This window comes from Scyliorhinus torazame, chromosome 25 (genome assembly GCF_047496885.1).
Source record: "Scyliorhinus torazame isolate Kashiwa2021f chromosome 25, sScyTor2.1, whole genome shotgun sequence".
NCBI lineage: Eukaryota > Metazoa > Chordata > Chondrichthyes > Carcharhiniformes > Scyliorhinidae > Scyliorhinus > Scyliorhinus torazame.
This window is the reverse complement of record NC_092731.1, coordinates 3984683-4001643: the sequence shown is the minus strand read 5'-3', so window position 1 is coordinate 4001643 and position 16961 is coordinate 3984683. Positions and strand designations below refer to the sequence as shown.

Below are 16961 nucleotides of genomic sequence, written 5' to 3'. Positions count from 1 at the left end.
TTGCCCCTTAGTGTCCAGGGATGTGCTGATTAGGTGGGGGTGTGGGGATAGGGCCGGGGAGTGGGCCTAGGTGGAGTCCTCTTTCAGAGGTTTGATGCAGCCTCGTTGGGCCGAATGGCCTCCTTCTGCACTCCTAGCGTCATCTTCCATGTTTCTATCTAACTTGCCCAGTAGTAACATCAATACAATTGCACATCTTCATCTATCGACTCACTGCCTCACAATTGACGTTTGAATTCACTCCAATATCCACTGCATGCACTCATTCATTCCCTCGTAACATCATTTCCTCCCTCGGTTTTCCTTTCCTTTTAAAATCCCCAGTTTCCCACTCTGACTTTTCGGTCCTTGGCCTGCTACAGTGTTCCATTGAAGATCAATGTCAACTTGAGCAACAGAACCTCACCTTTCAACTTGCCATTCATTCCACAACCTTCTTTAGCTTTGGTTCCATGAATCCTTTTGCCATGTAACCTCTCCTGGGCTCCAGCCCACCACACTCCTCTCCTTTTGTTCTTCCTTCACCACCAACCGCAGCCCCCCCCCCCCTCCCCATCACCCCCTCCCTCCACTTGCTCAAAACCGATTACATTTCTGTCTTTCCTCAGTCCTGATGAAAAGGTCATCAAGCTGAAATGTGGGGTTGGATTTTCACGGAGTCGGGGAGATTCGGCAGTGGGATGAAAATGGCAGTCGGGGCCCCATTCCGGGACTGCTGACCCTGTTCAATATGTTATGGGCCAGGGTTTAGAGAACACCGAGGTATGTCATGGAGTTCACCTGGCACACAACTGGTTCTCGATTTTGGTTACGATGAGCACGCGGGTCTACTTTTCAGGTGTTATTTTAACAGAGGCCTTCAGCACTTTTAAACAAAACAAAGTTTATTCTACGAATTCAGTTAACATTTTATAAACACACACAGCAAGCATTTTTATCAAGTACAAACATAAATACGACACACAGCTACAGTTCTCTCTATATATATATATAACCCTTAATAACTTCCCTTTCAACTGTTTCAATTTGATAACAACACCCAATACTAGAATAACCCTTTTAACAAAACAGTAGGGTTGAATTCTTTACAGAAAATAGTTATCAAGTGATGGGGACACCATTTAACATACAGAGCGCGAGAGACACGAGAAACCTTCTTTGTCTGAATACAGCTTCCAACTGTGTAAACCAAAAGTAAAACTCCGAGCCACAGCCAGCTACCAGCTCAAAACGAAAGTAAAAGCCAGAGCCACAGCCCAGCTCCACCCACACAATGACATCACTGAAGCCATTTGATAATACAAACATTCCTTAAAGAGACACTCCCATGACAAATAGCAAAACCTGCAAGCACTCCCAAATCCTCATTATGGTGCGTAAATGAACATTGTGAAATTGACAGAAGAGATCAGAGAGCCAGAGCAATGTTTTGCCTGGGGTTCAGATGTTTCAATGGGCTAATGGATTTCTGGGCTGTCAGCCAAGAATACATAATGCGTCTGTTTGATTGACACTTTTATTAGCCTGTGGTAAAAATAAGAATTTTTTTTAAGAAAATGGAACATTGTCAGAGAATGACTGTACTTTTTAAAGCTTTCTTTATACATTCCATTGTCACTATTGGGTCATTGATTCTATGTAGAGACTCGTGGGTAAATGGGCATTAAAGAGCAATACCTTTGCATGGGGAATTGATGGGGAGGCATCCTTGGCATGGGTGGGGCTTGGTGAGTATAAAGAGGGTGAGGAGATGTGAGGGATGATCGATAGAGGGCTTTAATTGTTTCATTATATTCAGGAATGAAGCTCTATGCGGCAGCACGGTGGCACAGTGTGTTAGTCCTGCAGCCTCACGGCGCCGAGGTCCCAGGTTCGATCCCGGCTCTGGGTCACTGTCCATGTGGAGTTTGCACATTCTCCCCGTGTTTGCGTGGGTTTCGCCCCCACAACCCAAAGATGTGCAAGCTAGGTGGATTGGCCAGGCTAAATTGCCCCTTAATTGGAAAAAATGAATTGGGTACTCTAAATTTATTTTTAAAAAAGGAATGAAGCTCCACAGGGCCTTTCAGTCTCCCGATGGTAGCAAGCCCCGACCGTTGCCTACAAATGTTTTTCCAGGCCAGAAGGGCCGACAGCAGGCGGTATCTGACCCCAGAATGAAAATCCCGTCTTTCTGGGCACTTCCCTTGAGCCGGGTGGGCTGAGGTTTCACAACCCCCCCCCCCCCCCCCCCCCCCCCCCCCCCGTCCGCCTCACTATTAACTCTGTTTCTCTCTTTCTAGCCACGCCGGCCAGTCCATTGACCACTGGGCTAGCTGACCAGGAAAATAATTTTCAGGATTTTCTGTTTTTATTTCAGATTTCCAACCTCTGCAGCAGTTTGCTTTTGCGCTGCGACAGTGATTTCCACAGAGACTGGCAGTGCCATCCTCACCCTGCTGCGCAGCTGTACATCCAGTCACAGGAGGTGGTAAGGTTCAGTGACCTCCCCCTTGGTGAGGCATAGGCACCTCGGATGCTGCTCGCTGCTCAGGCAGGGATGGGAATACCTTTGCAGGTGTGATCTTTGCCTACCTTATTATGATCCCAAACCAAAGCCCAACAGTGACTAGGATATTGGAACAAAACCCCAATATTTAAGTTTATTTTGTAAGACCATGCAGAAAGAATGATTCACTCCAGGAGTCATTGCACAAAGAAATATAGATTTGGTATTTTTAAAACAGAACGTTATTATTCAGACGATATTAAACTCTTTGATATCACACTGAAAATAGCTTACAATTACCCTTAAACAATATTACTCAATACAGTTAACACAATAACCTTAATCACTTTCTCTATTCCCAATTAAACAACAAAATGAAAAAAACATCCAGCTCTCAATCCATCCCACATCCCCACGGCACAGAGTAATACTTACTTTCCAGAACTCAAGTGGACGTCTTCAAACAATGTTCAAATGGTTTGTTTCAGTTTCCCCCTCATCCTCAGACAAGTCTACACTGCTTTAAATACTCTTAATCCTTTTTATAACCATCCTTCTGTGAGAGCAAAAGACTTTACTTGTGGTCTAAAAGGGTTAGCCAGTTGAGAACTCAACCTAAAATGTCTGAATACCTTTGCTCCACCCAGCAATGACATTATCTCCCCAGGCTGAAAACACATTAATTCCCCATGGACTCCCCACAAGTCAAACAACAGTGCATTAGCCCAGACCCTTGACTCAGGTCAATTTTACCTCTGGCTCCTAAAAGCTTTCTGGTCTTGCAAAACATGACTACTGCAGTCGAACACACAAACCCCAGGCTTTTAACCCCTAAATTGCCCAATGTGTAGAACCCACTATAGCGAAAATCCTGCATTCGTCACATCTTCCCATCTCAGCTGCCTGCATTCCAGATCCACATCGCACATCGGCCCAGAGGGGAGAAGGGGCCCTCATTACTGAAAGCAGGCATTCTCCTGGAGGGCTTTCTAACCACCCTGTCAAACTCCGATACTGGTCCCTCGTCAATGCATAATCCTTTCTAAAATCCTCCAGAAAATAAACACACTCAGAAATCCCATGTTGGAGGGGGTGGCACGTGGCACAGGGGTTAGCACTGCTGCCTCATGGCGCTGAGGACCCGGGTTCAAATCCCAGCGCTGGGTCACTGTCCGTGTGGAGTTTGAATATTCTCCCCGTGTTTACGCGGGTTTCACCCCCACAACCCAAAGATGTGCAGGTTAGGTGGACTGGCCACGTTAAATTGCCCCTTAATTGGAAAAAAAATAATTGGGTACTCTAAATTTATTTGAAAAAAAAGAAATCCCATGTTGGTGCCTTTAAATAGCACGAGTGGGGAATCCAGGGGAGGGGGGTGCAGTGGAGGAGCAGGAGAGGGGAACCCGGGGGGGGGGGGGGGTGCAGTGGAGGAGCAGGAGGGGGGAACCCGGGGAGGGGGGGGGGAGCAGGAGAGGGGATCATCGAGAAGCTTAATCACCTGTCCAGTTGTGAATGTTTAAAGGGTGACTTTTTTTCAAACTTGCCATGTCCAAAATGGCAGACAGAGTGCCAAATCGACGTGAAATGCGGTTGGTCGACACATTTTGGATACTTGTACACACACGGCATCCCCACACGGGACCCCTTCAAGAATGAGGGTGCCCAGTCACTATTGTTGGAGGTCGGATACCCTGCAGTGAGCTCAGAATTAGTGCTTCTCTCAATGTTGATGTGGGCGTCTCCAGTCCAACGTTTGAATATTGTTAGAATCCATAGAATTCCCAAGGTGCAGAAGGAAACCATTTGCCCATCGAGTCTGAACTGACCCTCCAAAGGAGCTCTCTACCGTGGCCCATTCCCCGCCCTATCCCCGTAACCCTGCACATTGACCATGGCCAATCCACCTAACCTGCACATCTTTGGACTGTGGGAGGAAACCGGAGCACCCGGAGGAAACCCACGCAGACACGGGAAGAAGTGCGGACGGCGCACAGACAGCCACCCGAGGCCGGAATTGAACCCGGGACCCTGGTGATGTGAGGCGGCCGTGCTAACCACTGTGCCACCGTGCCCCCTTGTTCATTGGCTCCTGCCAATAAATTCTTGTGGGAACTGCAGCAACTTGCAATTTGGTGGAGCCTTTACCTTCGGCGTCTGACAAGGGTAGAATGTAGTCATTGAAACACAAGTGTCAGGGGAAGTGACTGAAGGCATGGTCAAATAGGGCGGTTTGTGAATACAGAGAGGGGAGGGTGTTGCAGATGTCAGAGAGAGAGAGCTGACTCAAAGATCTGGGCCGGAATTCTCCAGCCATTGGGATTCTATTTTCCTCTCGGTGACACACTCCCGCCCATGGGTATCCCGGCGGTGTGGGGCAGCATCAATGGGAAGTCCCATTGACAAACAGTGGGAGTGTAGAATCCCTCACCAGCAAACACTGCAGTGCCAAGAAACCCGGGGCTGGGGCACAGGAGAATCTGAGTGATGGAGATCGCAAAGTGTGGATTTCAGTCAGTGATGCTATGGAGGAGGAGAAGATGTAAAGGGTGTCAGGGTCAAACAAGGATCATGGAGGTGGAGTTCAACCTAAAGAAATTCAATTATACAACAACTACTTTAAATTGTTGCCCACTTATGAGGAAATTTACACAGATACTCACAGCACAATAACTACGGATGTCTGTGGTACAATTACTGTTGAGGACTATGACAATTAACATTGATAAATGTACCATTCTCATCACTAACTAACCTGATGTGTGTATCCCCGCAAGAATGATGACGCCTCTTTGTGTGGGAACATGGACAGACATTTCCTTCATGTTTGACGTTCCTCAGCAAGCTTGAGCGGCCGGAGAGCCTCAAACCTTGCTCTGCCCCAGCTGCTCCGCAGTGCGGACCGACGCTGGGAAATTTGGTTCCTCCACTCGGCGACCCTTCACAGTTTGGAGCCCAGCTCCCGCCGTCACAAAGAAGGGTCAGAGAGTCATTGGGCAGCAGACACCGTCAGCACTGGTGTAGGAAATACAGATCACTGAGATCACACAGGAGGAGGAGTGGGAGGTGATGCGATCAGCAATTCACTCGAAGACACGTGGAGAAGTAAACCGTGGTTTTAATCAGCTTAGAACTGAGCCTGCCTGTGACCGGTACAACACTGAAGGCGGCCCCGCAGGTCGGCAGCTCTTATACTTCCTGTAAAGGGGGCGGAGCCATGGGCGGAGCCCGTACATGCCCCAACATATCCCCTGTGGGTGAAGCCACACAATGGCCCATAGGTAGAGCCCACAGGGTTAATAACAGAACACAGTGCACTGGTGAATTATCAGTAATTATACATTCATCACAGGAGGAGGGGGAGGGGGAGGAGGAGGGGGTGGGGGGGGGGGGGGGGGGGGGGGGAAGGAGGAGGAGGGCGAGGGGGAGATCTCCTCAGCTGATCATGGGTGGTAAAGGGAGAGGAAGCCCCTCCTGCCAATCACCCGGTGGGCAGTGCCAGCCCTGTGCTCCGGGTGGTAAGTGGGTGAGCCTGTTAACATCCGAGCGTGTCTTCCCACGAACGTTTACGCTTGCATCAAACCGGCTCCTCCCTCAAGCTATCATAATACGTCTGGGAAGAAAGCAGGATTGCAGTGCAGAGCAGGCTCGAAGGGCCAAAAGGCCTCCTCCTGCACCTATCTTCTATGTATCTAAGTATCTAAGGTTGTGTGGTTATTACATCAAAGTACTGATCTGTCCTCGTCCCGTTTCCTTGACGGTCCCCATTTTACAGGAGTTGTGTAATGTACGAACACAACTCTACGTCACACCGATTCAAAGGTGGATTCCGCCCATTCTCCTTTCCTCCCCGACAGGCGATTCCTCTGGTTCAGGCTGGAAGGAGACAGTTTGTGAGGCAGCAGCTGAACATTCAAAATCTTCCTTCCTTTTGATCCATTGCTGACAAGTACCTCACAGCTCATTACTTTGAAGCTTGCAAAAGCAATAACTGAAAACTAATCTCGCAGAGAGTCCCTGTTCAGGCTGCTGAACTTCCACTTTTTCCCCACAATTACCATGACACCTCGGTTCTTATTTAAAGGACGCTCCAGTGAATATGTTCAATCCGCCCAAGATAAATATCCCTCCTGATGAGGCGAGCTGCGTTTTGGATGAGAGACGTGCGCAAAATCAATCCCTGACACAGATGTTTGGTGCCTCGCTCATTAACCTTTGGCGAAATGCCCAAGAACGCTCAACGTGGTGGCAAGATTCCATGTCCCAGGGACATTCCAGGCTGAAGTCAAACTCTTACAGGGTACAAAAAATAAATTCTATCTGTTGAACTGAGATCTTAAGAAATGGTATTTAAGTGATAAATATACATTTCCTATTCCTGGAGGGAGTGTGGTTTAGCACACTGGACTAAATCGCTGGCTTTGAAAGCAGACCAAGGCAGGCCAGCAGCATGGTTCAATTCCCGTACCAGCCTCCCCGAACAGGCACCGGAATGTGGCGACTAGGGGCTTTTCACAGTAACTTCACTTGAAGCCTACCTGTGACAATAAGCGATTTTCATTTCATTTCATACAGCTTCTGGGATTCATCCTTTTAACTCATTCAGGATTTTCCACTCTCCTCAATCCGAGCTTCACAAGGCACTCACAGAGAGTGGGGAAAATCCACCTCAATATCACTGGGTTCCACTGGCAGAGTCAGGAAATGCTTTTTTAAAATAAAAAAAGCACCGTGACCCAATGAAATAGTCACGGGGAATCTGCATCCTGCGTGGACAGAATGAACACTTCACTGGCTGCCTCCCATCTTTATTTAAATAGTTAATTAAGGGGCTGGTTTAGCACACTGGGCTAAATAGCTGGCTTGTAATGCAGAACAAGCAGTAGCGCGGGTTCAATTCCCGTACCGGACTCCCTGAACAGGCGCCGGAATGTGGCAACTAGTGGCTTTTCACAGTAACTTCATTTGAAGCCTACTTGTGACAATAAGCGATTTATTTATTTAATTAATTTGTTTTTTTAAGTTGCCTTTGTGTGATTTCGGATTCCTGCTCGGCGCAGTATTAAATTGACCCAATTGCCGTGAATTACCTTGAATGATCCCATTGGAGTTTACCGTGTGAATGAGGGTGTACGCTCCGGATATCCGGTTCCTTCATCCCAGCAGTTTTCCTTGAAGAGATATTTGATGGTAGCCCCTGTAACGATTCCCAGTCCACTCTCCATCGCATATTTGACCCCAAGATGAGCATCCAATCACATAGCAGTACCCTCTCCAAGACCACCAATTTCCACTTCTGTAACACTGGCCAACTCTATCTCCTCCTCAGATCGCCTGCTGTTGAAACCTTTGTCAAGTCTTTATTGCCTCAACACACGACAGTTCCAATGCATTCTTTCCTGGCCTCCCATGTTTTACCTTCTATAAACTTTGTGTCATCATATACCCTGCTCCGTGCCTCACTCCTCAACCCCCCTGCTCGCTGACCTATACTGGCTCCGTCAAGCAAAATTTTCATCCTTGTCAAATCGCTCCATCGCCCCTTCCCTCCCTATCTCTGTAATATCCTCCAGCCCCACATCCTCCATCGCCCCTTCCCTCCCTATCTCTGTAATATCCTCCAGCCCCACATCCTCCATCGCCCCTTCCCTCCCTATCTCTGTAATATCCTCCAGCCCCACATCCTCCATCGCCCCTTCCCTCCCTATCTCTGTAATATCCTCCAGCCCCACATCCTCCATCGCCCCTTCCCTCCCTATCTCTGTAATATCCTCCAGCCCCACATCCTCCATCGCCCCTTCCCCCCCTACCTCTGTAATATCCTCCAGCCCCACATCCTCCATCGCCCCTTCCCTCCCTATCTCTGTAATATCCTCCAGCCCCACATCCTCCATCGCCCCTTCCCTCCCTATCTCTGTAATATCCTCCAGCCCCACATCCTCCATCGCCCCTTCCCTCCCTATCTCTGTAATATCCTCCAGCCCCACATCCTCCATCGCCCCTTCCCCCCCTATCTCTGCAATCTCCTTCAGCCCCACATCCTCCATCGCCCTTTCCCTCCCTATCTCTGCAATCTCCTCCAGCCCCACATCCTCCATCGCCCCTTCCCTCCCTATCTCTGCAATCTCCTCCAGCCCCACATCCTCCATCACCCCTTCCCTACCTATCTCTGTAATCTCCTCCAGCCCCACATCCTCCATCACCCCTTCCCTCCCTACCTCTGTAATCTCCTCCAGCCCCACATCCTCCATCGCCCCTTCCCTCCCTATCTCTCTAATATCCTCCAGCCCCACATCCTCCATCGCCCCTTCCCTCCCTATCTCTGCAAGCTCCTCCAGCCCCACATCCTCCATCGCCCCTTCCCTCCCTATCTCTCTAATATCCTCCAGCCCCACATCCTCCATCGCCCCTTCCCTCCCTATCTCTGCAATCTCCTTCAGCCCCACATCCTCCATCGCCCCTTCCCCCCCTATCTCTGCAATCTCCTTCAGCCCCACATCCTCCATCGCCCCATCCCTCCCTATCTCTGTAATCTCCTCCAGCCCCACATCCTCCATCGCCCCTTCCCTCCCTATCTCTCTAATATCCTCCAGCCCCACATCCTCCATCGCCCCTTCCCTCCCTATCTCTCTAATATCCTCCAGCCCCACATCCTCCATCGCCCCTTCCCCCCCTATCTCTGCAATCTCCTTCAGCCCCACATCCTCCATTGCCCCTTCCCTCCCTATCTCTGTAATATCCTCCAGCCCCACATCCTCCATCGCCCCATCCCTCCCTATCTCTGTCATAGTATTTACAGGGCAGAAGGAGGCTACACGGCCTTCGAGTCAGCACCGGCCTTTGGAAAGAGCACCCCAGTCAAGCCATCACCTCCACCCCATCCCAGCAACCCCACTTAACCTTTTTGGACACTAAGGGCAATTTATCATGGCCAATCCACCTAACCTGCACGTCTTTGGACTGTGGGAGGAAACCGGAGCACCCGGAGGAAACCCACGCAGACACGGCGAGAACGTGCAGACTCCGCACAGACAGTGACCCAAGCCGGAATCGAACCTGGGGCCCTGGAGCTGTGAAGCAACTGTGCTAACCACTGTGCTACCATGCTGCCCTACTCTGTAATCTTCTCCAGTCTCACAACCCAACAGGAGACGCGTGCGCCTATAATTCGGCCACTTAGGCAATCTGTCTTCAGTGTGTGTCTCTCTCTCTCTCAGACACTCCTTAAAACTTGCCCATTTGGCCAAGGCTTTGGATATCTGCTCTAAAATTAGCTTCTGTAATTATAACAGTGGTTAGCACTATTGCTTCACAGCGCCAGGGGTCCCAGATTCGATTCCCGCTTGGGTCACTGTCCGTGCGGAGCCTGCACGCTCTCCCAGTGTCTGCGTGGGTTCCCTCCGGATGCTCCGGTTTCCTCCCACAAGTCCCGAAAGACGTGCTTGTTAGGTGAATTGGACATTCTGAATTCTCCCTCTGTTTACCCGAACAGGCGCCGGAATGTGGCGACTAGGGGACTTTCACAGTAACTTCACTGCAGTGTTAATGTAAGCCTACTTGTGACACTAATAAAAATTGTTATTATTACATAGTTTTATAATTCCCTTGGGAATCACTGTGTAACATTTTATTTCATTACAGGCACTATATAAATGCACATTGTTGTTGATCGATAATTCCCTTCACCTCTCAGGGAAGCAGTGAAGTCTGTGCTCATGGCATCCCGCCAGACACATGACCGAGAGAGGAAGCTGCTGCCACATTGAACCATATCCACAAGTCACACAGCTGTCCGGCTCATCACACAACCCAGCAATAAAATGTCTTGGGGCTCGCTGTACTGCTGGTCCCGGCCTCACTCTGATAAGAGTTATACTGCTCACCGCGCATCGCACGCTGATTAGCAACAATGGGATTTTGCACCAGCATTGAAGAGGAGGAGATGGTTAAACTTTATTGCTAAAAGAGAGCTTAGATTAAGAAATAATATTAACATTACCGACATTGGATATCTGAAATATTGCTCTGGCAGCCACAGTATAAGTGACTTATTAAATTATAAAACACCCTCATTAAATCTTTGCAATTAAAAAACTTTCAATGAAAAGTCTGCAATTTCCAACAGATATGTTATTGCTTATTTTCTCCAAGTACTTGGCACAGTTTTGCTGATTACAGCCCCCAACACATTCCCTTTCTGAATTTTTTTCATAGAATTTACAGTGCAGAAGGAGGCCATTCAGCCCATCGAGTCTGCACCGGCTCTTGGAAAGAGCATCCTACCCAAGGTCAACACCTCCACCCCATAACCCAGTAACCCCACCCAACACTAAGGGCAATTTTGGACACTAAGGGCAATTTATCATGGCCAATCCACCTAACCTGCACATCTTTGGACTGTGGGAGGAAACCGGAGCACCCGGAGGAAACCCACGCACACACGGGGAGGATGTGCAGACTCCGCACAGACAGTGACCCAAGCCGGAATCGAACCCGTCAAACAAATTTGTCTTGAATTATACTTTGTGTTTTGCTATTTTGTTTCTGGGCAAATAAAAAATGTTCGATTTACCTGTAAACGAGGATGTCGTCCGAGGAACTGTTATACTGGACTTGATACATGCGGATTGCAGGGATGTTTCGCTGTGAGGGCCACCGGATCTGTACCGAGGATGAAGTGAGGTCCGTTGCTACGACCTTCTTATCCTGGGAAGCCTTTGTGTCATTAGCAACGGGCGGTGAACCGGATTTGGCGGAAGTGGTAATGTCGGACGAACCCGGGTCTGGTTCTTTGATGTTATTTGTACCGTTGGCAAAATGGGGGAGAGGGTTGACAATCAACTCCACTTCTACCATGGCGTCTCCAGCCGCATTGGAGGCAAAGCAAGTGAAAGTTCCGCTATCTTTAGGGGTGGCGATGAGGATGTGCAGTGTGCCATTTTCATTGGTGATGGCCCTGGACGAATTCGAAATTAGTCGCCCTTCTGGGGAAGTCCAGTGAATGGAAGGATCAGGGTCCCCAACTGCTTTGCATTTCAAAGTTGCTCTTTGACCCTCCATGACAAACGTCTTGGATGTGTGTCGTGTGATTAGTGGAGGATCACAGGTAAACTCCTCCTCGGGTATGAACCAGAAATATTTACCCATTAAATGAGGCGGTGAGGCACAAGTCTCCAGGTCATCCTCCCTGGTAAGTCGCCTCAACCAGAGCAGTTCACAGTTGCAATGCAATGGGTTCCCACCAAAGCTGAGCACAAGTGACGATAGCGGGGAGCCTTTTGTCTTTGCATACATCTTGACTCTGAGAAACAAGGGATCGGGGGGTAACTTATGAAGTTTATTGGAGGTCATGTCCAGTCGAGCCAACTTGTGAAGATTGGAAAACGTGCCTTCTGGGACAAAGGCAATCAAGTTATGGTCCAGACTGAGAGAGTTAACATTTGTCATTTTGCCAATAGTTTCCCAAGGCAGATTCTCCAGGTTGTTGTAAGAGAGATCCAGATCTTCAAGCGACGTGATGAAGTCATCAAAAGAGCTGGCAGCAATGTAGTGTAGCTGATTGTTGTTAAGGATCAGGTGTCGGAGATTCACTAGGCCGTTGAAGTGCTCGAGGTTGACGATGGTCAGTCTGTTACTGTCCAGGTGTAAAGCACGAAGACCTCTTAGATCGGCGAATGTGTGAGGCATGATCTGGCTGATTGTATTCCTCGACAAGGTGAGGTGGACGAGGCTCGTCATGTTGGCAAAGTCTTTCCTCCTGAGCGAGGTGATGAAGTTGTCGGTCAGGCGCAGCTCCACAGTCCTCCTGTCAATGAACGGCGGCACGAAGAGAAGGCCAGTTTTGGCACAGAGGATGGCGAGGGAAGGGGACAGGTTTTGGCAGATGCAGCGCTTTGGGCAAAGCTGGGCCCTCACAGCCATGCTGAACAGGAGCAGAGAGAAGAGGAACCTCTCCATCGTCAATCAGACCAGCAAGCTAGGAAAAGACAATAAAAAACAATTAGCACCAACTGAAGGATATTTTTTTTTAAAAAGCCAATGCATTTCTGACTTTATATTTGCAACGTGCCATTTCCTTCTTCCAACCTGAAATAAAACCCTTTCATTCCACTTCTTTCTTTGTTTAGAACATAGAACATACAGTGCAGAAGGAGGCCGTTCAGCCCATCGAGTCTGCACCGACCCGCTTAAGCCCTCACTTCCACCCTATCCCCGTAACCCAATTACCCCTCCTAACCTTTTCGAACACTAAAGGCGATTTACCATGGCCAATCCACCTAACCTGCACATCTTTGGACTGTGGGAGGAAACCGGAGCACCCGGAGGAAACCCACGCACACACGGGGAGAACGTGCAGACTCCGCACAGTGACCCAGCGGGGAATCGAACCTGGGGCCCTGGCGCTGTGAAGCCACAGTGCTAGCCACGTGTGCTGCCGTGCGGCCCAATGAATGTATATTGGTACATATGAATATTTAATGAATGTATATTCACAGGGCTGCCCAATGCATCAGTAAATGTGGAAGAGGAGCTGTACATTCTGTTCCTCTAGCCTGATTTGACATTCGATGGAGAGGCTGACCTGCTCCTTAATTCCTTTTCCACCTATCCAGCTCGCCCTGTGTCACCGTTACGTAGACTTTCGGTGTTTTGTGAGACCACAGATGTGTTATTTATCAGAAATGTTTTCATCTTCTTCCTGATTATATAGGGAGCAAATATTTCCTTAATTTTCTTCCCAGTTATTCCATTTTCCACTTCCATCATTGCTGAGTTGCTAGATTTCCAATGGATCAAACCTCTTTCTATTCCTCCTCACCAATGGGTGAAAAGTCCAGATCTATTATTTCTAATTGGACAAAATATCTCCATAAAGCAGAACAGCAGCCTGATTGAGGCATAATTATTTCCCAATTATCCGTCATTCTTTTATTCAACACATTGAAATTTGGCAAATTGAACCTGTAGGAAGCAAGGAGCTGGGGTAGGTCATTCGGCCCCTCCAATCTGCTCCACCATTCAGTTGGATCATCATCGATCTTCTACCATAACACCCGCACTTTTCTCACACTAACCCCATAACCCTTGATATCGTTCGTCTGTGGAAATCTACCATCCACTATCTTGAACCTACTTGGTGATTCAGCTTCCAAAGTCCTCTGGGATAGAAAACTCCAAAGATTCACCAGCCTCCAACGCCTGTTCGGGTACACGGAGGGAGAATTCAGAATGTCCAATTCAACTAACAAGCACGTCTTTTGGGACTTGTGGGAGGAAACCGGAGCACCCGGAGGAAACCCACGCAGACACGGGGAGAACGTGTAGACGCCGCACAGACAGTGACCCAAGCCGGGAATCGAACCTGGGACCCTGGAGCTATGAAGCAACAGTGCTACCCACTGTGCTACCATGCTGCCCACGTGCTGAGGAGGTAATAAGGAAGTTAGACAAAGGAGAACCAGTGAATGTGATTTATTTAGCTTTCCAGAAGGCCTTTGACAAGGTGCCGCATAGGAGACTGGTAAATAAGTTAAGACCTCAGGGTGTTGAGGGTAAGATCCTGGCATGGATAGAGGATTGGCTGACTGGCAGAAGGCAGAGAGTGGGGATAAAGGTGTCTTTTTCAGGATGGCAGCCGGTGACTAGTGGTGTGCCTCAGGGGTCTGTGCTGGGACCACAACTTTTCCCAATATACATTAATGATCTGGAAGAAGGAACTGAAGGCACTGTTGCTAAGTTCGCAGATGATACAAAGATCTGCAGAGGGACAGGTAGTATTGAGGAAGCAGGGGGGGCTGCAGAAGGATTTGGACAGGCTGGGAGAGTGGGCAAAGAAGTGGCAAATGCAATACAATGTGGAAAAGTGTGAGGTTCTGCACTTTGGAAGGAGGAATGGAGGCATAGACTATTTTCTAAATGGGGAAAGGCTTTGGAAATCAGAAGCACAAAGGGACTTAGGAGTCCTAGTTCAAGATTCTCTCAAGGTTAATGTGCAGGTTCAGTTGCCAGTTAGGAAGGCAAATGCAATGTTAGCATTCATTTCGAGAGGGCTAGAATACAAGACCAGGGATGTACTTCTGAGGCTGTATAAGGCTCTGGTCAGACCCCATTTGGAGCATTGTGAGCAGTTTTGGGCCCCGTATCTAAAGAAGGATGTGCTGGCATTGGAAAGGGTCCAGAGGAGGTTCACAAGAATGATCCCTGGAATGAAGAACTTGTCGTATGAGGAACGGTTGAGGACTCTGGGTCTGTACTCGTTGGAGTTTAGAAGGATGAGGGGTGATCTTATTGAAACTTACAGGATACGGCGAGGCCTGGATAGAGTGGACGTGGAGAGGATGTTTCCACTTGTAGGAAAATCTAGAACTCGAGGACACCATCTCACACTGAAGAGACGATCCTTTAAAACAGAGATGAGGAGGAATTTCTTCAGCCAGAGGGTGGTGAATCTGTGGAACTCTTTGACGCAGAGGGCTGGGGAGGCCAAATCACTGAGTGTCTTTAATTCTGCTCCCATGTCTTATGGTCTTACCCCGAAGTCCTCTGTAGAAGCCTCTCCTCCCCCAAACTGGATGGGTTTCTGCAGTGTGGCCAAAGCCTTTCAAATGCTTTTTGCAAATGAAAAATTAACATGAATGTGTTTCCCATCTGTCCCCAGAATCATTCAAGCCACAAATCTTGTAAAGTGAAATGATGAAAAATAAATGATCTTGGTGTGAGTAGAATTCCTTGACTGTATTTTAGACTTTCCCACAGGCCAGGCAGGGCTAACAAATTCGCTGAGATACGGGAGAAATGGTTAACGTTTCAATTTAAGTTGCGCTAAAGGGAGGGAGAGATCCTAACAAAGGGATTGCAGCCTGGCCCCAGCAGACATGTCACCGTAAAGGAGCTGGATCCTCCGATCTGTCTCGCTGCTTGCCTTTCCATCGTTAACTGAAATTTGCAGCCATAAACAGTTGGATTGACTTTCTAACTTCTCATGAACATGGAGCACCCTCACTGACCAAGGCGTAGCCTGCTCCATCCAATTTGCCTCTCTGGGACCTGTAAAATTAGTATGGTCTCCCTGAACATTCTGAGAACCTGGAGTGTTGGAACTGAACGCGTTCTGTTGCTTCCATTAATCACTGGACACACGTCGCCTATGGCAAGGTTCAGCTCCAGTGTTTATTATGGAGTGTGATCGAGAAGCCGTTAGCACAGCACTGATATTTGATCCATTCCACTATTTTTCACAGATTTTCTGCTGTTGGGAGTTTACAATCACATTAAGGCTATGAGATAGCATTCAGCTAGCTTCCTATCTCAATCGCCTGGCGCTGGGATATTGAAACTCAGATGAATGGGTCACATGGGGCTCCCCCGGCCCAGATAATTGGAGCACAAACCAGGCTGCTCAGCACGATATACTTTCATAATTCTTACTCGTTTGCCCCGGGGGAATTTTGTGGAGCTGGGGACTTGGAAAGGGTGCATGGTTATAGAGCAGTGGTTTCACTGGGTGAATAAATCCGAAATCAAATTACCAACAGTATTTAATTCCAGCAAGTTGGGACACGTGAGAATCAGCGGGGGTTCCTGTTGAAGTTTTGACCTGGTCCTCAGTATTCCATGGTGCACACAGGGTCAGTCGCGAATGTGCTGGCGGGCTCATTAAAATCAGGAGGCCAGCTTCAAACTTCAGTCGATGTTGAGGTCACAAGTCTCATGCTGGAAGAATCATTAAATTTTAACAGGAGAGGAGGAGGCTTTTCGGCCCATCATGAAAGAGGGCTATCCCAGTAGTGCCACTCTCCAACTCTTTCCCCACAGCCTGTAAAATCCTTCCTTCAAGCCTATGCCCAGTCCCTTCCTGACAGTGCTTCTCAAGCCTGCTCCCACTGCCCCTTTCAGGCAGTGCCCCCCTCCAGATCGCGAGAACCCGTGTGGGTCTCGACTGCGATTCTTGGTGGGCCGCTTGATTGAGGGGGAGGGGGGGGGGCAGGGCTGAGAGGAAGGCCTTGCTTCCCCGGTCCAGAGCCCTCGTTATCTGAGCTGGCAGATGGAAGCACGGTAGCACAGTGGTTAGTACAGTTGCTTCACAACACCAGGGTCTGAGGTTCGATACCCAGCTTGGGTCACTGGGCAGAGTCTGCACATTCTCCCCGTGTCTGCGTGGGTTTCCTCCGGGTGCTCCGGTTTCCTCCCACTGTCCAAAGACGTGCAGATTAGGTGGATTGGCCGTGATAAATTGCCCTTAGTGTCCAAAAAGGTTAGGAGGGGTTACGGGACAGGATGGAGGTTGGGCTTAAGTAGGGTGCTCTTTCCAAGAGCTGGTGCAGACTCGATGGGCTGAATGGCCTCCTTCAGCATTGTAAATTCTATGATTCAATGAAGAGCTAGAGCACCCATGGAAGATACTTGGGGAAGCCAAAGCGAATGGCGAAGAAGTAAATTGAAAAACCGTCAGATTAAAAAAGGGATAATTTTTACC

The 16961-nt window shown here is 48.8% G+C and overlaps 1 protein-coding gene across 5 annotated transcripts in view; it reads right to left on the bottom strand.

The window, feature by feature from the left end:
* The window catches only part of LOC140402264 (leucine-rich repeat and fibronectin type III domain-containing protein 1-like protein), a 355497-nt gene that overhangs the window by 171641 nt on the left and 166895 nt on the right, over positions 1-16961 (bottom strand). For all 5 annotated transcript variants that reach the window (XR_011938108.1, XM_072489900.1, XM_072489901.1 and 2 more), the window contains one exon: positions 11058-12461. Coding sequence is in view for 4 of the 5 variants with exons in the window: in XM_072489900.1 (XP_072346001.1) it covers positions 11058-12442 (1385 nt within the window). In the remaining variant the exon portion in view is untranslated. The remainder of the gene's footprint in view (positions 1-11057; positions 12462-16961) is intronic.